The 27,591-nt window shown below is 27.9% G+C and overlaps 1 protein-coding gene across 1 annotated transcript in view; it reads right to left on the bottom strand.

Moving 5' to 3' along the window:
* The window catches only part of LOC136084556 (laminin subunit beta-4-like), a 25,574-nt gene extending 11,008 nt beyond the window's left edge, over window positions 1–14,566 (bottom strand). Inside the window, exons 1-9 of the mRNA XM_065804698.1 lie at window positions 14,367–14,566; window positions 13,875–14,294; window positions 9,689–9,853; window positions 7,683–7,853; window positions 7,349–7,604; window positions 4,617–4,780; window positions 3,866–4,537; window positions 3,623–3,783; window positions 1,757–3,481 (exon numbers count right to left, since the gene is read on the bottom strand). Coding sequence (XP_065660770.1) covers window positions 4,245–4,537; window positions 4,617–4,780; window positions 7,349–7,604; window positions 7,683–7,853; window positions 9,689–9,853; window positions 13,875–13,878 — 1,053 coding nt within the window. The 5' untranslated portion in view covers window positions 13,879–14,294; window positions 14,367–14,566 and the 3' untranslated portion in view covers window positions 1,757–3,481; window positions 3,623–3,783; window positions 3,866–4,244. The remainder of the gene's footprint in view (window positions 1–1,756; window positions 3,482–3,622; window positions 3,784–3,865; window positions 4,538–4,616; window positions 4,781–7,348; window positions 7,605–7,682; window positions 7,854–9,688; window positions 9,854–13,874; window positions 14,295–14,366) is intronic.
* Between the last annotated feature and the right edge of the window lie 13,025 nt (window positions 14,567–27,591).

The raw sequence follows: 27,591 nt of genomic DNA, 5'->3' as shown, positions 1-27,591 counted from the left end.
ATAAAGATAAATGCTTCACATGTCACAAGCTCAATATTATACTTAAAAACCAAAGCACTAAAATATACATATAGAACCACAAATAACATAGTAAGATAAGTCTTCGAACTTTATTTTTTTGTATTCTCAAAATGAAAAAAACGTGACATCACTGGTTTTCCCCTTGCACCCTTCATATACACACTTACACACATACTTTTGTGGATTTAGTTCAGAACTGTCATAATAAATTTTTCACACATTAAGTTTTAAAATGTTGACTTAAATCCAGACAGTTTTCTTTTCAAAAAGAAGAATAATGAAAAAAAAAATTTATATTTAAAGTTCTTCATATCTAGATAGTATTATACTTTCAGAATCTTTTCTTTTTTTTGCCTTGATTCTCAGTCCATATGAAACAATATTTTATGAGACGAGATCTGGTATGAAACCAAAAAAACCAAGATTTTTCAAATAAGCAAAAAACTATAAAAATAACCTAAAATTTATTTTATGGTTTTTTATTATTAGCTATATTAAATTAAGCTATATTAGCTCTATATATTAAGCACTGATTTTGAATGCTTTCAATATATTTCAGTAATCTCAGTTTCAATATTTTTTGCATTCATTTTCTCGTGGTAAAATCAAGTGCTCTGGATCACTACTGCACTTAGAGCTTCTTCTAGAGTTTGTAAAAATTAGAACATCAAATACCATTCTTCAGCAAATTTTTCACAAAATTTTAATTTTGCTTTAGAGAGTAGTGAAAAGACTTCTGGATTTGTTTGGAATAAAAGAAAGAGTTTGCCCATTAAATTCAAAAGATGATTTCCAAATAAGTTAAGTTCTAGCAATAATTTCTGGCAATAATATGATAGCAATAATATAGTACAAGAAAAAACTCCAGAGAGTTGTTCTTGTAGAAACAATAGTAAAAAGAAGAAGACGTTAAGAAAGACAAAATTTTGAGCCTTTAAGCCAGCAAGATTAGTGGTACTAGAACAAAGCCTTTCAGTACAATCATCATTATTGTCACCAATAACAACAATATTTGTAGAGGGATAAAGAAAAAGAGCCTGGTCAATATGATCAGAAACAACATCAAGAAAGAGTGCAGTCTTGGAAAGAAAGAGAATGATAAAAGTGATTAAGTAAAGAGGAGCTAAGCTCTTCAGTCAGAGAACTAAAACCTGATTTTTTGACAAATGCATGATATAAAAGTATGTAATATGATATGCCAAGCATGTGACTATTAAAGTCTTTCCAAATCAAGAGTGAATAGCCATTAACTTAAAGATTCAAAGATAAAACAGCTATAAATAAGTTTAAATAAGTTTCACAAAAAGCAAGTAGGCGAGGTGAAATTTGCAAAGCTAAGCTAAAAGACAGTAACAGAATGCAGTTAAAATCTGACCAAGATAAGTATTTTTATTAAGACATCAATGCTATAGAACAAAGCACATTTAATCTTATGCTATAGAGCAAAGTACATTTAAAAACGAAAATAATTACTGCAACATAAGCAGATTTTAGTCTTAATTCCTAAATGTAACTGATAATAAACTAAACACCAAGTAGATAAAATGTGTAATTGTATAATATGCAAAACATTTTTTATCAAAAATTTGTTAAAATTTTCAAAAAATGATTAATAAATAAAGTTGTAAAAAATTTCACTTTAACAAATTGAAAAAATGAAATATAACAATATAATTTTAATTAATAAAAATTAAAATTGTTGAAAATTAAAAAAACTTATGTTTTATTTTAATACCTCCTTCAGCTGTATAAATTGAACTCCACATGCTAATCGCAAAACCTTCTTCCACTTCTCTAAAACTTTTTACTCGTACCAAATACTCTGTGAACTCTTGTAAATTATTAGCAATAGCATGATGCAATTTTCCTTTATAAACTTCACTTAATAATGAGTTTTTACATACAAAAACATCATTTGGTGTTTGAGGACAGCCATCAAACTCAATGTTATAGAAATCTTTAACAGAACTAATGTAATCAATTGTTGTAATGCTTAAAATATCAATGCAACCACTAAAAGGTTCTATAATATCATCAGAAAATAACAATGTACGAGCATAACTGCTTGCAGGAATTCCGCCTAGATATAAATCAGAGGTTATTAGAAAATCTGAAGGCAATGTAGCAACTTGACTTTGATTATTATCAATCCTCATACTAAGTTGATTATATAAAATTTCAATGTCTACTAAATGCCACTGTCCATCGCAAATAGATGTAGAGCTTAAAGTGTATAATCCAGAATCAGAGGGTGTTTTAAAGACTGCAAGTATAATGTAGCATTTTGAAAATAAATAAAAAATTTTACATCTTGTCCATAAAAAAAACCAAAGCTGTTTCCTTGACAGTTCTCAATTTAAGTTGAAATTTAAACCTAGAAAATGCTTTTAAAATTAACGACTTGAGTACCAAATAACCACCATCCTTAAAATATAAGCCAGAAGTAAAGAAACAGGGCAAAAAACAGATAAAGGTGAAACATTACTCTTTGAAATCAATGAGTTAATTTTATGGGAATTCCATTATATTGGAAATCTTTTAAACAACCAATGAAAGGCATTCTTCTTAAGACTGCAGTCCCATTGTCTGCACGAATTAATTTAAAATCCTCAGGTAATGAACCAATGTAAACATCTTCAATTTGACCAATTGTGTCCAAACCTCCTCCTGTACCTGAACCAAAATAAATGTTGTCTACTAAAATTTTTCCGTCACGTGAAAAGCGCTCTACAAGAACATTATGCCACATATTATCATTAAATGTCTGATTAGTGGAAATCGTAAATGCTGTTGCACCACTTTCTGTATCAAATATAAACCATGGTCGACCTTCACGAAGCTCAATTGATATCATATCTTTCTTGTCCTTTGGATGCAGCAAAAAAAATTAAACCATTTAAATAATTTGTTTTAAAAAAAAATTGAATTACAGTTGTTGAATCATCTGCTATAAATGATGGCTCCAGTTTATAATATCCAAAACCAGGAAAATGAAGTTCCTGTTCAACATTTGGAGGAGGGTAACTGAAACTCGGAAGCAACAGTTCCACAGACAAAATTAAATTCTAAAGGACCATTTGGCATAGAAGGATTACTCCAGGCTAATTCTATGCTGGTATTGTTACTCCCCAAAGAATTCGGTGAACTTTGCCCTTGAGGTGCTGATGATTTTGTCATGACAGATACTAAAGTACTGTAATTTGTGCAACCAACTGTATTGCAAGCTATAACTGAATACTTATACAATGTGTAAATCAGTAAACCAATATCTATCCATTCTTTATTTTTAGTTATATTTTTTTTACTAATATAGGTGTTTCCATATTTGGTAATGAGTAACGATATAGTTCAAATTTAATAATAATTCCATTAGGTGATGATGGCTCATTCCATATTACTTTTACAGCAGTACTATTTATTGCTTCGGCAAATGGATAAATTGCATATTCTCCTGCAGGAACTAGGAGAAGCATGAAAAATTAACATAACTATAATAATACAACAAAGATGAAGAAGAATAATAAATGAATAAATAAATAAATAAGAAGTCAAACATTATAGTTGTAATAATATATACTGCAATACTATAATCTTGCAATACCTCCTTCAGAAGTTCTTATTTTGCTCCAATTGCTTGAAACACTATTTAATATTGAAGTATAAGATACCACACGAAACTCATAATATAAAAATGGCTTTAAATGTTCAACTTTAAAGGTTCAGTACTAATACTCAAATTTGATGCAATCAAATTTCCATCACCTAAAAATTATCTTAAGGTTAGTTTAAAATCTTATTTCAAAAAATCATTTAGATAAAAAACAATCTGCAAAAAGGTACTTACCTAAAAATGGTTCTGTTCTTAGAAAGATTTCATAAAACTGTATTTGACCATTGGGTTTTTCAGGAGCATCCCAAAATATAATTGCAGTCCTCCTGGCAATGGAAGCAAATGTGGGGCTGGCTGGCTATCAGGAGCAGTAAAAAGAGTTATAATAGATATTGGCACACTTGAAGAACAACCTTTATCAGTACATGCCTTTAATGTGAAGTTATAAGTTGTATATGGTAATAAGCCCATCACTAGCTTAAAAAATCCAAAACCAATGTATTGTGTAATTGTATTTGAAAAATTTGAGGTTGATTCTAAAATATATTCTAGTATAACTCCATTAGGAAAATCTGGTTCCTGCCATGTCATAATAAGAGAATGACCTTTAATATCAGATACTTGTACAGGATGTACTCCTACAGGTATAAGCTAGATGAAAGACACCATTATCACTAACACTTGAGCCACCTGCTGTGTATGAAATAACATTGTATGAGTAATAGGTATATGGTTTAAGATTATTGTCATTATAATTATTATCCAATCCTACAAATATCTTTGTTCTGTCTCTGTAAAGTTCATACTTAGTAAGTATCCCATTTGAATTATCTGGTGGAAACCAACCAATGTTTATCAATCGTGATGTTTGGAATAATACAAATGGGGCACCTTGTTGACTAGGAGCTAAATAAATAACATAATTCTGATAATATATGCATCATAAAAAATGTTATTAAAGTCATTAAAAAATCATATCACAAACCTCCACTGCACCCAAATGGATTTCGATCTTCTAGTGTGGTGGTTCCAAGTTTGCATACATCACATTTCATACCTACCACATTTGCCTTACATTGTGTACAGTTTCCATAATCATCACAAAGTTGAAATAAGCTACCTGCATTATTACATTTACAAGGTGAGCATCTAAAAAAAGTTAAAAAAAAATATCTTGTAGCAATTTAATTCAAAGAGGTAAATATCTAATTAATAAATGAAATTAAGATATTGTATGAAGAAGAAAACATGACTGGTTTAAAAAGAAAAAAGTATTAATCTACTATTATTTTATTAAAAATTGCTTGTATAGTTGATAAACATTTATGAGGATGACAATTAATAACCCTAAGGATAATAACTATCCTTAGTAATAACAGATCCTCTATCAAGAAGATAAGTCACTGTTATTCTTTATTCAAATAATAATTGATTTTTCTTCTTATGAGGAGATAACATAGTTGAGGATAGTGCAAATACACAAGTATAATACTGGTAGGGGGCGTGATCTGTACTACAGATAGTTTTACAGGAGAATTTTTTTTTATTTGAACAGATTTTTGGCTCACTTTGGCAGGGAAAGAGTTTTATTCATGTAATGTCAACAATAGATATTTAGGTGTTAAAGTTATTAATTTATATATTATTATATTCAAGTGTTAGTTACGCAGATTTTCACTATCCCCGATGATATTGTTGTCTTCTAGAATGATGATAATTGATTGGAATGCATTAGGAGGATGTTAAATAATTATTGTGCTTTATGAGTATAAAAATTGATATTCATCTTAAATCAAAATAATTTTAGCTCTCAATAAGCATGAAAGTCCATTTTTTATGAAAATGAAAATTCATTATCATTACATATAAATAAACAAATTAATATTTTAATTAAAAGAATTATATATTTTACACTAACTTAAACATGGTTAACTTTTATTACATTCTTCTATTATCATTTCTTAGCTCAACTTTGACATTTTCTATTTCACTTTTATTTGCATACAATTGAAATATGGTTTTAATTTAGTAAATTTTCATGAAAAAAATTTAATTCAACACAACTAAGGTGAATAATCTTTTTATTGGCAATAAAAAGATAATTTTAATAATAAGATTTCAAGCTCATTAATTCTTACTCAACTAACTCCACATATGAATGTTAGTGTAACGACCAGTGGTAAAGATGGTTTTTTATGCCAAATTTTAATAGGCATTATCACCATCGATTTTTTTTTGTTTTTTTGTTATTCACCTCCTCAAGGTCGAGAAGGCCACTACAGATGAGGAGGCTACTTAATAGTGGTTATAACCCTCTCCCAACTCTATAACTCCGAAACACGAACCTTAAAGAACAAAGCTGCTGCGCGGAGAAACAAGTTGAGCGCGGTACTACCAGGGACGTGGTGGGGATCGAACTCAGAACCTCTCGCGTATGAAGCGAGCGCTTTACCAATACACCACTACCGCATATTACATATATACCGATTTAGCATCCTTGTTTTCGCACTTGCACCAGAGTGACACTTCTCATGAAATGAGAAATGGCATTATAAGAAGTGTCACTCTGGTGTGCTTATACCAGAATGACACTTCTTTTCCATTTCTCCAGTATACACGATTTTGAGCATCTTTTTCTTTAACTAAAATTCTTTTTTTTTTTTCTTTTTTCATGCTGTTTTTTCAAGTTTTCCTTATTCTAATTGATGTTTATGGAAGTTTTAATATTTCTTTTTTTTTTTTGTATTGCTTTTTGTTTTTTTTTTTCTCCTTTTTTTTTTGTAGTGGTTTTTTTTAAATAATAGTTTATAATTTTCACTTTCAACAAACTTTAAAATTCTATAAATCAATTTAAAACTTTTACAAATCAATTTAAAAAGTTTTTACCTCTACTTATTCTACCTTTTTCTATTAAAACTTTCTACATGCTCAATCTCTTTCTCTTAAAACTTTCTAAATGCTGATATTCAATCACCTGCATCTTTCAGTTCTAGGTAGGAAACCATCTTAATATTCTTTGACACACACTATCAGATACATTTACTCCTAATCTCTGTCTTAGCTCATTGCTTCTTTTTTTAATCTTTCAGAATCACAAAACATATTCCATCTGATCATCGTCTTCACTGTTCTTTCAAGGCAATGAACCTTCATTGTCCATGTTTCACTGCCATATATCATAACACTTAGAATGCATGTATTGTACAACTTTCTTTTAATCTTAGGAGATAATGTTCTTAAATTTGCCCAGGTAAACATTACTTTTGTTATTGATGCTTTTTCTGATCCAACAACAGATCTAATTGCATATCTAAGATAACAAAACTTACCAACACACATCTTTACATCACTGTTTATTTCAATTTCTTTATTGATTGCTCTGTATTTCCCAAAAGTATATTTCCCACATTCAAAACCAACAATAGTAAAAGTACCTAGTATACCACTACAATTTCTGTGAATCAATTTTTATAAGTCAGAGTATATTTCTCCTAGCCTTTGTCTAAAAACATGAGTCGTATACAGACAGCAGTACATGTGGCAGGTTGCACCAGACCATAAAATGATTAACGCCTTAATTTATTAGTACAATTGATCCAATATATGGGTCAATATATGGGTTACTAGCTTACTACTACTATAAAACTATTACTGTAATAAAACACTGGTAATAATAATAACAATAATAACAAAGATAATAATGAAATTAAAACTTACTTTCCATTAGAAAAATTAAAATATCCTTTTGCACACTTGTCACATCTCATCCCATCAACTCCAATATTTGGTTTACATACACAACTTCCGTTGTTATTACATACATTTGATAATGAGCTCATTAGATTACAGTCACAGGGTAAACAACCAAAACCAGAAGAATTCCAATAAAATCCATCAATACATTTATTACATGTTGTATCTGTAACATTTGGAAGGCAATTGCATTGACCAACAGAGCTGCAGTTTAACTCACCTAAGACAAAATAAAGAATAACAAAAATTAAGAAAGTAAAGAAAATTAGGAAAGAAAAAATTATCTACAATAATGTACCTTTTGGTGTTACATCTCCACCCCAGGTTCCTCTTGAATCACAATTGCATTTAGCACAACCTTCTTCATTTAGATCAGTTAAACCAAACGTTCCAGCTTTGCATAAGTTACAAGTTCTGCCAGTAACATACTTTTTACAAAGACAAGAGCCATTATTTGGATAACATTCTCCTAATAAGAAAAAAATAGAGGTAAATGAAATACTTACCAGAAGTAGAAAAAGATCTCTATATTTTCTAGCTTAATTATACTGCAAATGGTGTTTGTTTACTAAATAAATTTAATTATTTAAAAATGTATGTTTCCTATTAAAATTTAATTATTAAAAAATGTCTGTTTGTCAACTAAATTTAATTATTTTTTAAAAGACTACAAAAATCAATTGACTGAAAAACTTTTTATTTTTATTTCTGTTTTATAATGGTTTTGTTATTTTACTTGTTTTTGTTATACTGTTTATATTGTTATATTGTTATATTGTTTACTTGTTTATTTTACTTTATTTTCTATTCTTCTTTTATTTATACTTTCTTTTTTACTTCTATAAACTGAATTATTTAGGGATAGGCAGTAATTGTACATCACTATACTTAATTATGGGTGCAGTAGAGTTTACATACATTGACTGAGCTATAGAGATAGTGAAACATTCATACAATGACTGAGTTAGCCATAGATACAGTGAAGCATACATACATTGACTGAGTTAACCATAGATACAGCAAAGTGTACATACATTGACTGAGTTAGCCATAGATACAACAAAGCGTACATACATTGACTGAGAATTTTTGTTTGGGAAGGCAGTCTATTAATTTAAAGAATAATAGTTTTCAAGTATTTAAATATATTTTAGTTTTATTTTTGTTGCTTTTTTTTGATGTTTTTTAAAATTTTGGACAAAAAGTATGATTATTATGGAAAAAATTAAAATATACCAAGCAAGCTTATTAAATTTAATTTTAGTGATTCTATGAGTACTTGTATAGTTTAAACAGGTTTCCTTTATACCTTTTTTAATAAAATAAGACATTATGGTAGAGTTAAAGCAATTTTTTTAAAACTGGATGTCTTCCCAGGTGTTACGTCCTTTTTTGCAGATCAGGACTGAGTTTTTTCTATCATGATACAATCACTGAAAAGAAAACCATAAGAAGTTTACTAACTCCTCCTAACCTTACTCATAATTAAATTGAGGATTTTATATCAGAGTTTTCATTCTCCAATGTAAGTTATAATATATATATATATATATATATATATATATATATATATATATATATATATATATATATATATATATATATATATATATATATATATATATATATATATATTATATATATATATATACAAATTACAAATTGTATAATTTGTATGGAATTTTTGAAACTGTAGTTAAAATGTTTTGTATTTGAAGCATTAGGTTAAAGTTCAGATGAAATATTTTAAAAAGTACTAAAAGTCTAATCTACTTTGATAATTATACAATTGACCTAAACACACATTAAAAAAAAAGCTCAACCAAATAACATCTGAACATAATTTATGCATCCAATTCTTAATTTCATGATTTATGAATAGTGTCATAGCAACCATGGAGTAAGTGTATTCATTGGGTGCTTGGAATTATCAAATGCTTCTATATGCAGTAAACTACACAAAATTATTATGTTACTACATCTATAGTATGTTTCTGCTTTGTATTCCTCATACTTCAAATATTAGTTTTAAAAACAGGAAACAATGTAAAAAAGCATTTGAAACAACGTTATTCAAAAATGTAAACTGAAGAATTTTAAAATGCATTCTAGTACAATGATTGCCCTGTAGGATTCACCACCAGAATTGAATAAAAAAATATTAGCTGTTTTAAAAAAGCTTAGAAAAATTAAGTAATTATTTTAAAAAATAGCAAACCTCAAAACAGCTTGCGTGTAACATTAAATTAATATTAACATTATTAATATAGTAAAAAATACTAGTATACAATACAATAAACATACCTTTGTTTAAAACTGTTCCTTGAATAACACAATTGCACGGACTACAGCCTTCAAAATTAGTTTTGCTTAAATTAAAAAAACCAGGAAGACATGTATTACACTCTGTGCCAGTAACATACTGTTTACAAAAACATTGACCAGTATCTTTGTTACATTGAGTGCCAACTAAATATTTGAAGAATATATTTTAAAGTAAATCAAAAATTTTGAAATGAATTAACAGGATTTAGTACGTTATTGTTCATGCTGAACTTGATAACAATGAAAATCAATGCAAATAAATAAAACTAATGAATGCCATTGTATGTCTATATTTCACCTATTTCTGCTATGCACATAACTATTACTAATAATATATAATAATTATTATTTTTGTCTTGATTATAATTTAGTCAATGTCATTACTTTGTTATTAGTTACTGGGTAAGTTACAATTCTGTAATATTTCTAAAAACTTTTCTTTTTCTGACATTATTTAACCTAATGTGATATCGTCCTTTTGATGAATGTTTATTATCAATGAATCATTTTTCTGTTTTCTGTCTAATAGACCTTTTTCTAAAATACGCATGCTGTTTGAGAAAGACCGCAAGCTACTTTTTGTAAAACGTTTTTATTTTTGTTTTAAACTTTTTTTAGTTTATATTTATTAAATTTTTTTTTAAGCTTTATTGGTTATATATTTTATTATTAGTTTTTCTTTTAATTTTTCAAAAACTTTTTTAACTTTTTAAAAGCTTTTAAGATGTAACACCAAGTAACTGTTACCAAGTAACTGCTTTTTGTTTGATCTTTTTTTATCAATTTAGCTTTTTAGTTTGATTTATAAGCATTTTTACTTGCTCTATGTCTGACTTTTAAAAGATTTTTCTATTATTAAAGATGGAAACAATAATTAATGATCGTAAAAATAACAGTGAAAACATCAATATTGACAAAGGTTTGTATTTAGCTTTAAGTTGCTACTATTTCATCTTGCATCTTTGCAGTTTTATCTTCATTTTGTTTTTTAGTGCATGAATTGTTTTGAAGTAAGCTGCATCTTAGTTTAATTTTGCCATAGAATTTACAGTTTGAATATCTTATTAAATTCAATACAAGTGTATTTAAACTTAAATTTGATATATTTTAAATTAGTTTAGTTGCATTTTATGTACATAAACCAAATAAAAATACAACTCACATATTGTGTATTTAAAAGCAGTAATTAAAAGTTTTTTTGTTATGAAAAATATTTGCACAAAAGAGTTTGCATAAATAGACTTTTTTAATAAGAATTTCCTTTCTAAAGAGTTGAATTTAAACATGAAACTAAAGATTTAACAAAAGTTAGTAAAAATATATTGTTGTCTACATATACTTAGTTGAAAATGTTGTTACCTTAAGCATTTTGTTTTATTGAGACAAGAATCACAATAAAATGAGACAAAGTAGGAAAAAAGAAACTTTGTTTACGAGTTATTTACATTAAATAACTTTTTTATTGGGAGAAATATGGTCACAAACAAAAAACTTCAATGAATTCATAACTTTTGCCTTTTTTTTGTTTTTAATGAATTCATAATTTAAGATTTAATAAATTTGTAATTTTTAAAAAATTTGTAATACTTTTTATATCAGGAATATATTAAAACGAAAAGATAAAAATTTTGAAATATTGTATAAAAAGGGATTTTCATTGTAAAACATATCAATAAAAAAACCTTTTCTTTTAGCTTTTTATGGTTGTTGCATAATTATATAATAATATTTTGTACAAAGTTTTCAATTGAATGTAAATAATTAATAATATACATGATTATATAATATAAATAAATATAAGTTGTTTTTATGATTATTGTCCTTATGTATTCAAAATATGATTCAACCTTTTAAGTTTGTATATTTTAATTGAAATTAAATACTCTCGCTTGCCTAATATGAGGGAGGGGGAGGGGGGAGGGGTTCAGTGTTAATGTAATAAATAGGGGGGAGGGGGTCTTAATAAATGGGTTTGTGGGAATTTATTTCTTAAATTTAATTTCAATTAGATATCAAATATAAAAAATTTTAAATGACAAAAAAAAAATTCAACTTGAAGCCTGATTATATTGAAATTTTTTGAAAAGCTAAAAAGGGGAGGGGGGTTAAATTTTATAAATATTTTTACAGGTAGAATAAAAGTTAAATTTTTATCATAAGAGGTTTAAGTCTTCAATATTTAATTAAAAGTTTTTTTTAATCATTGAGACGAAGCATTAAAGAAGATCAGACAGTATTTTTCTATATTACTATTGCAATATTTATTATTTCCAAACTTTACATTAATACTGTGACATAATGTGTAGGGGAGAGTATGTAACCTTGATTCTAAAATCCAGGGCTTTAAAGTAATAACAAACTCCTAAAGTAATAATAATTGAAGATCTAATATTGAATATAAAAACAAATATATTATATTAAAGTTTACTGGAAACATAAATATAGATTACTCTAAATTAATTTTATAATTTTGCTTTTCATATTTTTTTTACTTTTTTGTGTTTTTTCCCCTAGGATTTTAAGATAAAGGGTGAATACTGTACCAACTTACAATTATGTAATGTGTTCTTACAAATATCTTATGCTATGTACTTTTGTTGTGTGGTATCAATGTAACATTATTTTTGTAATGTTTTGTGTTGATAGACAATGTGGCTTACCTTTCCATTGATGTCTATTGTTAAAAATGATTAATGGTAGTTTCGTTACTGAAACTTACTTTAATAATTCAATAAAAATAAAAAAATAATTATAATAAAAGTATTTTTCTTTATGTGTAAATAAAAAAAAAATGATGAGTATTGTGAAAATAGTGAAATTTTTGCTGTCTATTTTCCCTCATTGTAAATTTTGATATCGGAATGATATTTAAAAATTAGAATTTTGTTATTTTTTCTTGTGAATGATATTTTACAATGTAAATGATATTTAATTGAGAATCATTTATTAATTATAATAATTATTAATTGTAGAGTAATAAATGAAATTTTGTAACATTAAATTGATATTTGATATAGAATACATCAGTGCAAAAGTTATGGATGGCAGTTAGATTGCCTGCCCTGAGTACCCCAAATCCTGAGTTGATTTATGTTCACTCCACACTTTTTTGGATTTGGCTGGTTATTATTGTTGTCACGTAACAAGAAATTTAAGAAAAATATCAAATAATAATAATATTATTAATAATAATGACAGCTAGTCATTATTGTTATTATTATTATTATTATCATTATTATTATTATTAATAGTAATAATAATGACTAGCTGTCCAGACACGTAAAATCGGTCATGTTAAGTCTGAACCATACCGATTATTTCTATATTCATTTTTTATATAGCTTCCTCATGTCAATAATTTTTAGTAAACAATAGAAAATAATTGGTTTGAAAATCTCAACAGTTGCGTGACATTTTTTCTGATGTTTTTCAAAATTTAGAGTTTTTTAAATATAATGAGTCCTCGATTAATTTAGACCCTCATCCCTTTTCTTAATGTTTAGTTGGCTGTTGCAAAAAAGTTTAATGTAATCAAAATTTAAATCAAGAGCTTTTCCAATAAAATGCAAAAACAAACGTTTTCTCACGTATAGTGAAAAAAAAAGCATTTTTACCTATTTATTTATAAATTAACAAAATATAACAATTGTCAACTTTGTTTATCTATATCTTAAAAATATGTAAATAAATTATATATATTTACAACAATTAATAAATAATGTAAAAAAATATGTGAAAAATATATCTTTTTAACAAATTAACAAAAATTTAAAAATTAAAGAAAATATAACACTTGTTGTATTGTTATTGTTTGTATTTCTAAATCGTATAAATGTATCATATGATAAATCTAAAATAAAATGTAATGGAGTTACATTTTTACTATTAACCTATCCCCCAGTCAAGAAGGTTAGCTGTGTTTTTGTTGATTTATTTATGTTATCAAAATTCTTGAATAGGACTGTTGTTCCATGCATCAACTTGTTGATAAACAAGCATATAGCTTGTACATTAACAAGTTGATGTACAAACTATATGCTAAACTTAATACACCTTGAAAATAAAACAGTAAATGCTTGTAAATATACATAAAACAAAAACTTTTTATATATCAATAATATTCAGCATAGAATTAATATAAACAAAAAACTTATATTTTACTTGCCCATAGTTCCATTTATATTACAAGCACAAGGTTGACAATTTGGGCCAAAAAACCCTTGGGCGCATCGATCACATGCTCTCCCTTCAAATTTATCTTTACAAGTACACTGACCAGTTAGTGAATTGCATTCTTCAGGCGCTAAAGATCCAAATGGGTTGCAGTTACCGGGTAGACAGCCAAGTGGGTTTAAACAACATGTGACACCAATCACATTTTGTTTACATACACACTGACCAGATAAAATGTGACAAGTTATTTGACCGCTAACAGTTCCAGCTGTATCACAATTACATTGTGTACAACCTTCCAAATTAGTCGCAGAAAGTTGAAAATAACCTGCTTCACATTAGTACACTGGAGTCCAATAGCATACTTTTTACAGTTACATTGACCAGCTTCAATACCTGGTGTACTATCATCCTAAAAAGTTATAAATTAAAATTTATAACATTTTTTTATTTCCAAAAAATAAGTTGAAAATTAAAAAAAAACCTGTTGGCAATTGTAATTTCCAAATACAACACCAGGCCCAACACAGTTGCATGGTTGACACACATCAGCTGAAAAAATATCTTTCCTTTTGGTCTGTAGTACAATGGCTTACAGTTCTCGCAATATCTTCCCATAGTATTATGTTTACAGGAATTACAAACTCCTCCACCAGCAGAATTTCTAATATCAAAATTTGCATCAAGTGAACGATAGTAAAGAAAAAGAGTCTGCGTGATTATTACACTGACATTTCTTACATGGATTTGCTTTGAAAATTGTACCTCTCACAAAAGGCTTGTCATTATATAATGGTAAACATTGCTCACACTATATAAAAAATACAACAGAATGAAAAACTTATACAACATGTGATATTGATGAAAGATCATTAAATAATTAAACAGAACCTGCTCTCCTTCAGTAAATGTTCTTGGATCACATGTACAGATATATTTTGGGTATGGCTTGGCATTGTCTAAGTATGTGCAATCAGAACCATGACCATGACAATCACATCTAAAATATAGAAATATTATATAGAAATATTATAATTTTTTATAATTACATTTTATGTTAGTCAAGTTATACTATTGGCTGGTGCGTTTTTTCTAACCAGTCCAAACTATAGGTACACATACTATAGCCCAAATAAAACAGAATCTTCAATACCAAATTAAAGTTAGGAAGTAACCGGGTGCTAAAAATAAGACTTTGCCAAACCCGGCCCCAGCAAAATTATAACATTTAGCTTGGGTTGATAGCCGAGGCTAGAAAAAAATTTATAATACTTTATGTATCATAATTTTAAACTTACATTTACTATTTATGAAATGCTGGCATATATTTTTAAACTCTAATTTACTTCCAACAAGGTTGCAAGCAAACACTATTAAGTTATGAGTTACTTTAAAATAGAGGACAGGTTAAAAAGCTAGGAAATGGTTAACTTAAGACTTAAAAAGTTATAGGTTGCATTAAAAGGGAAAACATAAAGATGGGTAAGAGTAATAAGGTTTTTTTGATGGGCAAGGAAAATTGAATTAATAAAAATTTTATAGCATGAAGGGACAGATACAGTAAAATGATGCAACTTGTTGAATAAGAAGCCACGCAAGAATGAGTATTGGTTTATCATAGTAAAGATGATAGCTTGTTTGAGCATTGACCATGATTAGAGAAACAGCATAAAAAAGGAACATAATGCCTGATGATGATGACAATGATGATGATGATGACAATGATGATGATGATGATAATGACGATGATGATGATGACAATGATGATGATGATGATGATGATGATGATGATGATGATGATGATGATGATGATGATGATGATGATGATGATGATGATGATGATGATGATGATGATGATGATGATGATGATGATGATGATGATGATGATGATGATGATGATGATGATGATGATGGTGGTAATGATGATGGTAATGATAAACATGTTGATCATAATAGTGTTTATATGTGCATATATATACATAATATAACATATCAAAAAAGTCATTAAAATGAAACTATTCCACATTTCCCTAAAACAAATATAACTAAAAAAATACTTAAAGCGATTATTAACATTGGAATAAACAAAAACAAAGGTGAGTTTTTCTAATTTAGAAAAAAAATTCTCTAGACAGTGGCTTACTGCAATTATTGGCTTACTGCAATTCGCAAAAACTTGATAACCAGGGTATTAACACTCCCACAAAATATCATAAAACTTTTACAAAATAAAGTCAATAATAAAAGTTTTTAATTTATTTTTAAGATTTTTTGTAAAAAAATATTTATAGCTAAAAACTAAATACTAATCAAATGTTAGAATCTAATGAATCTAAAAAGAAAAAGAAAAAATTATGTAATATATTTTTCCTATCAATTTTATGCATTTAATCAATCAATTACATTGAATATTGATAAAAACATTCCATGGATTTATAACTAAACATGTATTTACACATGTATAAATATTATATGCATTTATTTTTTATCTTAATTGCTAAAGTGTTCAAAAAATTCTTATACTTACGTTCCACCAATAACAATTCTTCGAACACCAAAGTATTGATGATTTGAATCATTAACTAAAGTATGTCCTGACAACTTTACACGCACATTCGTGGCTCTGACAAACTCTACCCAGAGTGGGGAACAGTTGAAATCTAAACATCCAGGAACACCAAATGGTCTTTGAAGTTTTTCTGGTCCTGGTAAAGTTGTTTCAAACATTATATTTTCCCATGATGGTTTAGGACTAATTTAAAGAAACAAAATTAAAATAAGAAGTAATTGTAAGTTATTTGATAAATAAATTTAACAACAGTTTATTTAAAAAACTGAAAATAATTACTAATAAATGATAATCAAAAAATTATATAAAAAATTATTTTTATGATCTAGGTATGATTAGTAATAATAAATAAAAATCATGAATATGATATTTATTATAAACAATTAACTAATTCAAATATATCAAACATTGATATCATTATTATTAATATCAATATTAATATCAAAATATAATTTTTGTTATTTAAAAGTTTTCTTGCAAGAGTTTTTTTTCTTGCAAGTATGTTCTAGTGATTATATAAAAAAAAAATTCAGTTTCATCATTCAGTTCCATCATTCAGATTTAGTGCTTTAAAAATATTATTATGTAGGGCTAGAAGAAAGGCTAAAACACGTATGGCTGAGCATCAAAAAATGTGACCAAAGCAAACTAAAAGCATCAGGATTTATGGACCTTGCACAACATTGCAAAGAAACAATTAATTGGGTTAATTCAAAAATACTTTCTGTCACCCAAATAATAACACTAGAAAAATATGTGAAGCTATTAATATGAACAGATTGATATGTTGCTACCTAAAAATAAAATTCTAAATGAAGATTATGGTGACCTTGTGATGACTCACAACTAGAAACCTTTTTTTATGAAATACTGTAGATTTCCCTAATTTCAAATAGCTTTAGTTACATCTTTTATTTTTGTAAAACTTGTTGTTACATATTTTTGTAGGATTTTTAAAAAGAAAACTGATTAATAAATTAAAAGACAAGGGTAATGAGAATATGAAAAAACATTTTTAAAATATATACTGATACCATGACATTTTTTAATTGCAAGTAAAACACTTTTTAAAACCCTGAAAAACCAACAATATAATAACAAAACCGACTTAAAAAAAAGGCAAATTAAATTGCATACTGTTTGATGTAGAATTTGAAGATGATTATTTATCTGAAAAAAAAGTTAAAAATTAGCAAAACTTCTTAAGATATTTAAAAAACAGTACTTTTCTGCATAACTTAAACCTTTCCGAAATTCCAAACAAATATTGGAATGCATTTTATTTTTTGCAAAAGTTAGCGTTTTCACATGCAAGTAATTAACAACAATTTTTAACAATAGTATTTTAACAAAATTAACTTAAAAACTAATAAACGCTTTTAACTTTTTAATGAAACTCTAAAACCCCTTGTTTATCTTAACGTTAGTTAATTAAAAAATTTCAAAAATTTAAAAAAATAAAGATTGCAAAAGAAAAACTAAACTTTGTATTGAGGCTATCAATAATAATCAGATGTCGTACTCAGAAGCCGCTTTATGCTATAATATTCCCAAAACAACTATTTTTTGCAGAATAAATGGAATAAATGGAGTTGCTGGTGTTGGCAGGCCAAGAGCAATAGGCCAAGTAACGGAGAGGCTTATAATTGAACTTGTACAGTTTATGAGTGACATTGGCTTCAGCTTAAAAAGAAATGATATTTTAACTGTGGACGAAAACTATTTGAAGGAATCTAAACAAACTTATTTATTCAAGACCGGTAAACCTATTCAAAAGTGGTACAATAGTTTCATGAGAAAATCTACAAAAAAGATCTGTGAAAGAAAAGCTACTAGCATGTAAGCTGTAAGAGTGGTTTCTTCGCAAACGAAAATTATTGATGAATGGTTCAGCCAAGTTGACATTTTATCAATAACATAATTCAAATGAAAAGCTGTTTTATGTGTTTAACTGTAATGAAAGTGAATTGAAATTCAATTAAGGTAAAGTCCAGTTCAGATGAGGAAAGCAAAAACTTCATAGAATGGTTTCATTCAATTTTTTTATTCACATTGCCAGCTCACACAAGTCATTTTTTGCAACCACTAGATGTTGGAGTTTTTAAAACAGTAAAGGCGAAAATGGATTCGAATTGTAGCAGTTTACTTAGTTAGAAATTCTTATTTAAATTTAAGTAACTGCCAGTTTCTAGCCATGTAGTCTTCTCCGTTTGACGAGCGCTTTTGCACTCTTGCAGTTTTGAGCTCGCCAAACACGCCCACCAATACTACGGCTGGCGCTTTTTTAAGCGTTCCCCAAAAATTTCAAGCGTGTTCAAATTGTAAAAAATCTTTTTTTTACATCAAATTCTAATTAGAAGTACAAAAAACAAAATTTTTTAAAATTGGAAATCGTTTTTCTGGAAAGCTTACCAATTTACAAGTTTCACAAGCCTCTTTATGGTAGTAAAGAAAAGGGAACAATAATTAAAAGAATAACTAGTTATAATATGACTGAACTATCTGCAATGGCTCAGGATTGAGCCATTGCAGATAGTTCAGTCATATTATAACTAGTTATTCTTTTAATTATTGTTCTTGAGAAAACCCAAAAACGATCTCAGAAATATAACGAAACAACAAAGATGTCTACTAGTCCCAAAATATTAGGTGTCTTCCTGCGGCCACCTGTAATCCCTACCAAATTAATCGTTTCTGTATTTCCTGCTGAAGCTACAAGTAGCAAATGGGTTGCATGTGAAAAGTATTTTAACTGGTAGTGTATTTCTTGTACTATCAATTATCACAAAATAATTGAATTCGTGTGCAAAGAGTGTGAATAACTTTTATTAGTTTTAATTTTTGTACCTTGATGTTTTAAAGCAATATTATTTTGAATATACAACTTTTTCATTATATTTTTTTAATGATTATCAAATCTGTATAGTACAGCTAGAGTTGCCAAGAATTAGTATTCATTTGGAGATGGCAACCGCAGCTATACTGAACAGATTTGATAAATTACAGATAACAAACAAGTACAGATATATTGCTATGATACTATTTAATAAAAACTAACTGTGATACTATTTAATGGGGAAGAATAATGGTGTGGTTATAATAATAGAGGGTTATAAATTAATAATTTTCAGGGAGAAAAATTAAGGATTTACTGAACAATGTTTCAATCCTTGAATTACTGCCATTTAAAAATACAACTGTGTAACACACAAAAAAAACTAAATGGTAAAAAAGAACTACAAGCTTTCTATTTGATTAATGGGGGATCATTTGCTTAGACTGCAACCAACCTGATACTAAAAACCAAGATTTCTGCTAGTTAATAGCAGTTAACTGACAGAAACAGACAGTGACAGTGAAGGATTTTCTTTTAACTGATTACAAAAAAATAATGAAAGACAGGATCTAATAAATAGATAATGCACACTCTGTACCAACACAATGTTATACCCTTACATTAAAATATAAAAGAAATTCTAAATTTTAAAAATCTTTTTACTTAATTCTAAGCTAGAGATCTGCGCTAGTATAAATTATTTACTATTACTATGCTCTCAGAATTTGGAAAAATGAGGTCAACAATAAACTGCCAACCTTAAGCTTTTAGAGGTTAGCATCAGGTCTGCAAAAATATATCAATTCAAAGTTTTTACTATGAAACATAAAAACAAGGTCAGAAATTTTTTGCTGACTTTAAACACTTTCAGGTCTGTAGTTAGATTGGAGGTCAACATTGGCAAATGCCAATATATATATATATATATATATATATATATATATATATATATATATATATATATATATATATATATACACACACACACACACATACAGTAAAAGCCCAGTAAATTAAACACTGTTACACTCAAACTTTTGTTATCTTGAACTGTTTCATTTGGTCCCTTAAAATTGTCTAATTGATTATTATTAAACTTTTCTGGTCAAGTCGAACTGAATAAAATAGATCAATATCAGATGTAAAATAATGCTATAATAAAACTGTTACATAAAAAATCATAATAAAATAGTGTTCAAAAGCAATTATTTCATTGTTTTGATAAATTTTATAATAAAGGACTGTTAACTTTTAGATAAAACTTAAAATAATAAAGAAGTCATTGTGTGGCTAAACTTTTTTTAATGTTATCTATCGAGTGCACAGCGTGAATACTAAACATAAATTCTTTCATTGAAACATTTTTCACAATTGTTATAATATAAAGGCTAATCCTTATATAAGATTTTTAAGCTAAAGTTTTTATGAGAGAATTTCATAAAAATCGAATTAAATAAAGTTTTTATGAGGCAAACTCATAATTAATCTAATTACATAACTTTAAAAGCTGGTTTATTTAGGACGACAAAAGAAGACTAACCTCTGAAAAATAATTCAATAAAAATTGAAGCTTATATCTAAATCATTTATGCAGATAAATTTAAAAAAAAAAAATTAATAGAAATTATATCAAACAATCAATAAAAACAAAAAATACTTTGATATCTGCAAACAGTTAACTGAATTTGGAAGAAGAAGTTGGCCATTATTTTCCATGCCAAATGTAGAGATGCATAATATTGCCAAGGTTAAAGAAACAAAAGTAGTAGATCGCTCAATTATTATGCTTTGTGGTGGTGGACTGTAAAATAGTATATTTACAAGATAAACCTGAAAATGAAAGTGAAAAAGAAAAAATTAAAAACAAAATTTTTATATTTTTTCATATTTCATACATTTATTCATTTTTATAATACAAGCCTTCAGTTTCCAGTTGTTTTTTTTTGCCACACAAAATAATTTTTCTAACTACTTTAAGGATTAATTTACTCTAAACATTGTTTTATACCTAGATCATGTGAATTTTGTAAAAATAAATAAAATTTAACAGCTCATATCATATACAGGTTTTAGTTGTAAGGTTTCAGCACACACCATCATTGCCTATCAGCTTACACATAATAGATATTAAATAAATGCCCTATTTGAATTCAATCTTTTTAGGTAAAAATTGAAAACTAATAATGAGGGTTGGGGTCGTTACATTTTAAAAATACTTAAGTAACAAAGTAAAAGTAAAAAGTCTTGCTGAACAAAAATACTTAAGTAAAAGTAAAAAAATACAGTATGTTGAAAGTACTTTTTAGTTACAAAGTAAGGATCTTTGCGCGTCGCAAAAATAAACACATCAAGTTGATCTATAAATCTTTTTTTCTTGGAATAAAAGAAATATATTCATCAACATTAATAGGCTTATTCCAATAGATTGGCAGGTCTACTATAATTTTCCATTGACCTGCAATAGTAGTTGCTGTTCAAAATGTTCATCTGTTATTCTAGTGCGGTTTGGCATGAACACTTGTTACACTAAATAAACCTGCTACACTAAATAAACGTTCACAGGTTGCACTTGCTGGCAAAGTTCAGAGAAAGACATTTCAACAGTGGAGAGCCATGAAGATCATCAAGTGATGAACTGGTGCTACTAATGTATGTTGAAACAATATTATTTGTAGCAGTACTAGTGTTATAAGATAATCTAAATTGAAAAAAAGTGTCTTCGATTTCAAACATGGCTGCTTCATCTGCTGAACTTGTACTAGCAATGTCACTACTTTTAGCCAACTGTCTTAAATTTTGAATGGACAATTGCTGCTGTTATTAACTCAGCATTCATAATGCACTGACTGAATCTGCTATGGCAGCATCAATTTTTTCCACCATTGGCTTGCAGCACTGGATTGAGCTGCTGCGAAGAAACTTCTTTTTTTCTTCGAAAGTCATTATAGTTGGCAGCAGGTATGCCATGTAGACCTTTATTTCACACTGCAAGATATCTAAAGTTTGAGCAAGAGACTTTCATAACAGAGACATACTCTGCAATAAATGCTACTTCAGCTCATCAAAACTGTACAAATCAAGGTTGTCACAAACGCCGTTCATCGCATTAATTCCTTTTTCAGCCTGTTCAGACGTTCCATAGACATGGACATTGAACTCTATCTCGCCTGATTAGGAACAATAAACTGTAGCCCACATGATTCATTAATAACTTCTGCAGATTTATTACTTCGTGACTGCTTGTTCCATAAAGCCTTATTTCCGATATTTAAAGCTTTAGGTCAAATACAGTTGTTATACATGGGGGATATGATATTCTAAGTGCTAAATTGATTTTATTTCCTATATTTTACTAGATTTTAGGTTGATTACGATTGTTATACATGGGGGTATAATTCTAAGTGCTAAATTGATCTTATTTCCTATATTTTACTAAGGTTTAGGTTTGATACCAGTTGTTATACACGAGAGGTATGACATTCTAAGTGCTAAATTGATCTTATTTCTTGCGGTAGTGGGGTAGTGGTAAGAGCGCTCGCTTTGTATGCAAAAGGTTCGGCGTTTGACTCCCACCACCATGTCTCTGGAAGTACCGCGCTCAATTTAGCTTCACCGTGCAGCGCATAGCTCGTCAAGTTTCGTGTTTCCGAGAAAATGAATAAAAGTTTCGGATTTCGAATAAAAATTAAAAATACAAAAAAGTGGCCCCCTCAGGATTGGGGAAAACACACAATATATATTTTTAAAAATTCCTATTTTTCATATATATTTAAATTATAGCTAATTTATTCTTAATTAACATATATATAAACTATATAATTTCTCATATGTATAGACCATACTCAACTTTATTGTTTTTTTGTCTTGATCTTTTTTGTCGGCAATGTTAACCTAAAATAAATTTTTACAGTTAGTTGTAGTATATTTTATTTCATTAAAATTCTACAATTTATATTTACCTGAGTAAATGAGAAAAATTAAATTGAAACAAACATAAAAGAATATTTCATGAATTTGAATATAAACTTACTTGATAAGGAGTAATATTTGAGCAAGTAAAGGAACAATTTAGTAAGTAAGTAAAGCAATTTGTTTTCTCAAAATATACAACGAATGCATTCTGTATGAAACCATCTGTTTGGAATACAATTGTCACATTTTATCTGTAAAAAAAATATTTTTTGCTACAAATAATTTAATAGCGATGGTTTAAATGATTTCATATATTTTACTATGATTTAGGACAAATTGGATTATTATACACACATTAACAATAATTATCGATTACAAAACACTTAATCTTTAAATGAATAAAAACATCATCAATGAAATTTTTTATTATACACATTTATCTAACTTTTGATTTTTTGATTCTTTTCGGTCCTTTTTTATTGCCACATAAATGACATAGTTCATCTTTTCGACATAGTTCATCATTTGTTTGCAGATGGTAGATTGCAGTTTTCCTTCTTTCTATTCCAAAGATTCTATACATTTCATTGTTTAGCTAAAAAGTCATCAACAAATTTTAATCTATTTTTCAAACATTCAAATAATTGAAAACTAGATGTTTTTAAGTATAAGTTTACTACCTCATTACAAAAATCAGTTCCATTGTCAGAAAGTATTACAGACGGAAATCCAAAAGTTGTTACAAGTTTTATTATTGCTTTTGGTTCCATTATACCCTCCTTGTTTGGTAATGCAACGGGCCATTTTGAAAACAAATCTGTGCAACTCATAAAGTATTTGTTTCCCATTGATGTCTCTGTAAATGGTCCTACAAAATCGATACCAACAATTTGCCATACTCGTGTTGTCTAAAAAAAAGTATTATTACTTCCTTTCGGCATGATAAGAAAGTTGTAAGACAAAGATCTGATAAGTTTGTTACCCAATTCCAACCTCGTTCAGGTCACTATCGTTTTTTGCGCAAACTTAAAGCTTATGGATTATAGAAATGGGGGTCTGAGTCACTGATGTTTTATTTGTGACACTAGTTTTCCCAGTTTTATTTTGCAACTTATGTATCAATATATGTATCTAATTCATTATTGTTAGTGAAAATTAGTTATAAGGTTTTTCATTAATAAAATAATAAATTTTACTTTTATCGAATGTAATGGCTCTGGTACAGTAAGTAGATGACCAGATTTTTGACAACGTTTGCACTGGTTTACCTGTGAAATATAGTCAAAACAAAGTCAGATAAATAGCTAATTATAAAAATGTGCATCTTAAAAAAAATTATTGGATACACATATTGAAAATAAAATTAAATAAACAAAATTACCTAATTTTGTTATTTAGTAATAATTACCCAATTTTTAATGTCTCCACTAATATTAGGCCAATAATATTTTTCCATTATCATTGCAGTTGTTTTTGTTTGTCCGCTATGACCACCTATAGGACTGTCGTGCTCTGCAGTAAATATCTGCAGTCTCACTTCTGTATCAGTAATAATGTCTGCATAAAAGCAATTCCCATTAACTACAACTTTATGCTTAAGCTTTCTATCTAAAAAGAATTGCTATTTTTTAAAATATGCTTATTATTTGATAAATTTGGAAAATTTTTCTTTACCATACCTTGTACACAATATCTTTTTGCCACAATTCTAAAACTACGTTTGTCCTTTTTTCCAAGATCGGACAGGTATTTGCTTTCCGTTAAGTATTTAAAAAAATTATCAAAATATTAGTCATTTTTTGTCTCTTTTTCCAATGCGGGCCAGAAATGTCTGAACTTTTTATTTTTAAACAACAACCTAACAACTAAGTATAAGAATATTAATCAAATTAATCCTTAAAAAATAATTGCTACAAATAATAAAGTCACCTATCTAAAAATTCTAACAAAATGTCATACTAAATAATAACATTTATATGTATAAAGTTACATAAAAGTTATATAATAAAATAATTGTAAATAAATAAATTGTTGAAATGGTTGTAACAAGGAAAAGAAGTAACGTTTGTATGGTTTTTGAAGATTAAGTGCTTTGTAATCGATAATTATTGTTAATGTGTGTATAATAATCCTACTAAATCTAAAACATAGTAAAATACAGGAAATTATTTAAAACATCGTAATTAAATTTTTTGTAGCAAAAAATAGAGCACTTAGAATATCATATCCCCCATGAATAACAACTGTATTCGACCTAAAACTTAGTAAAATATAGGAAATAAGATCAATTTAGCACTTAGAATATCATATTCCCTATGTATAACAATCATATTCAACCTAAAACCTAGTAAAATATAGGAAATAAGATCAATTTAGCACTTAGAATATCATATCCCCCATGAATAACGATCGTATTCGACTATGAACAAGTTTGTAAACAATGTTAACAAATCAGCGAGCGAGTGGTAGCTTCTAAATGCTTTTACTTTAAAGCGTGCCTGCGTTTTAAATTTTTCTATTAGGGTACTTAACAGAATTACTGGCCACATTTTTACAAGAAACACCAGTTACAGTAAAATACTTAAGTATATGTTATATACCATATATAAAATTTTAAAAATAAAAGCTCTAAATTTTAGTAACATTGTGTGATTATAAATAACATAAAATTATATATAACCCAGATATTAAAGGTAAACAATTTTACCAAATACCGGCCATCTTAACCATTTATTGGCCGTTGGCTGTATTTGATTGAATAGAGCATTGTAATTGATTTATTATCATAAAATTAAAAAAAAATAAAAAGCACAATATAAAATCAAGATAACTTGTTCAATTAAATTATTTATACACTCATTAAGATAAATTAACATGAACAAAAATACCTAAAAAAAATTTTTTATAAAATATCATTTTTTTCCACCTTGGTCAATTTCTTCAAGTTTGATATACGATCTAGCTTTTTGCAAAATTTTCTTCTTTTTTCAAAATCTTTTGTTTTTCAACTTTTCTATTTTCAATAGCTATCTTTGAAGCCCTATCTTCAAGCTCATCACTACCCTGTAAATGCAGACAAAAAACTTTAAATTAGAGTTTTTTGAGTGTTTCTTTGTTTGTTTAATTTGTGGAAAAGGATATGTAAGAACATCTGAATCTTTGTCTGATAGACAAGATGAATTACCAAATGGAAATGGAAGATCTGTAAATGTTTTGCAAAGAAAAAAATTTTATCATTTGAATCTAATATTGATTCAATTACTTTTACTTCTTCAAGACATATATCAGTATTAATATTCAAACCCAGAGTATTGTATTGAACAGAAAAATCAATAAACTCATTGTCTTGTACGGGTTTGATTCTTGCATAGCTGTGTCTTGTAACAATATTTGAATATTGCACAGCATTGTCTTGAATTAAAAATCAATAAACTCATTTTCTTCTTCTGGTTTCGTAGAAGACAGCGAGTTAATTGCAAAGCTGTTTTCTGATAGATCAGACAATAATGGAAGGTTGTTTATTATTGAAATGTTGCATACATTTTGACCTGGGACAGCATATGAAATTTTACTATATAAAATGTTTGGGATGTATGCCTCTTTAGAAATAGCATCTGGATTAAAGGGATAAATTCCATAAGCTCTAAATCCTCAGCGTATATTTGTGTCAGTCATAGCATATTTCCACGCTTTTGAAAATAAACCGCAAAAGTTAAAAAGCAAAACAACTACACCTGGGTAGTCATTCATAATTGTGGGGTTTCCTCAGAATAGTCAGTTTTCAGTGACTTAAAAACTGTTCTGTCACAAGGCTGCAACCAGTTGCTGGTGTGAGCTGGAAGCTCAACAATTTCAATTTGGTTTACGATAGCCAGCTCAATCATTTCAACAAAATTGTGTGAGTCATGTCCATCTAGGATTAAAATCTGTGGTCTTGCTGAGCCAATATTTGGCAGAAATGTTTTCACAAACCATAACTCCGCAATACCTCGTTTTGTCCAGCCCTTTTCAGACACACTCCATGTTGCTCCTCTTGGAGCATTTTCGGTATCAAAACCATAAAGAGTTTGTACAGTTTTTCCTTTCCTCTCTATATGAGGTGGTATGACTTGACCAGCTGCATTTAAGCAACATATAATAGTAATTGTTTCCTTGTTGCCACTTGTTCGTTTTTAAACTTATGTTATGTTTTTTAGCAAGCTTAGCAGCATAAGTGATAAATGTTTTTTTCCCAAAACTGATTCCCATTTGGGCACGATTGCCAGTATAATCAATAAGTTTTTCTTCAAGGTCACCTAGCATTGGCTTTTTCTCTGGTTTCGCTCCTATTTTGGACTTTCCAGAGATTTTGGTTTGCAAGTCGATTGCGGAACTTTATATGATACACTTGCT

Source organism: Hydra vulgaris, chromosome 09 (genome assembly GCF_038396675.1).
Source record: "Hydra vulgaris chromosome 09, alternate assembly HydraT2T_AEP".
Lineage (NCBI taxonomy): Eukaryota > Metazoa > Cnidaria > Hydrozoa > Anthoathecata > Hydridae > Hydra > Hydra vulgaris.
The sequence above is the reverse complement of the archived record's forward strand: the minus strand, read 5'-3'. Positions and strand labels throughout refer to the sequence as shown.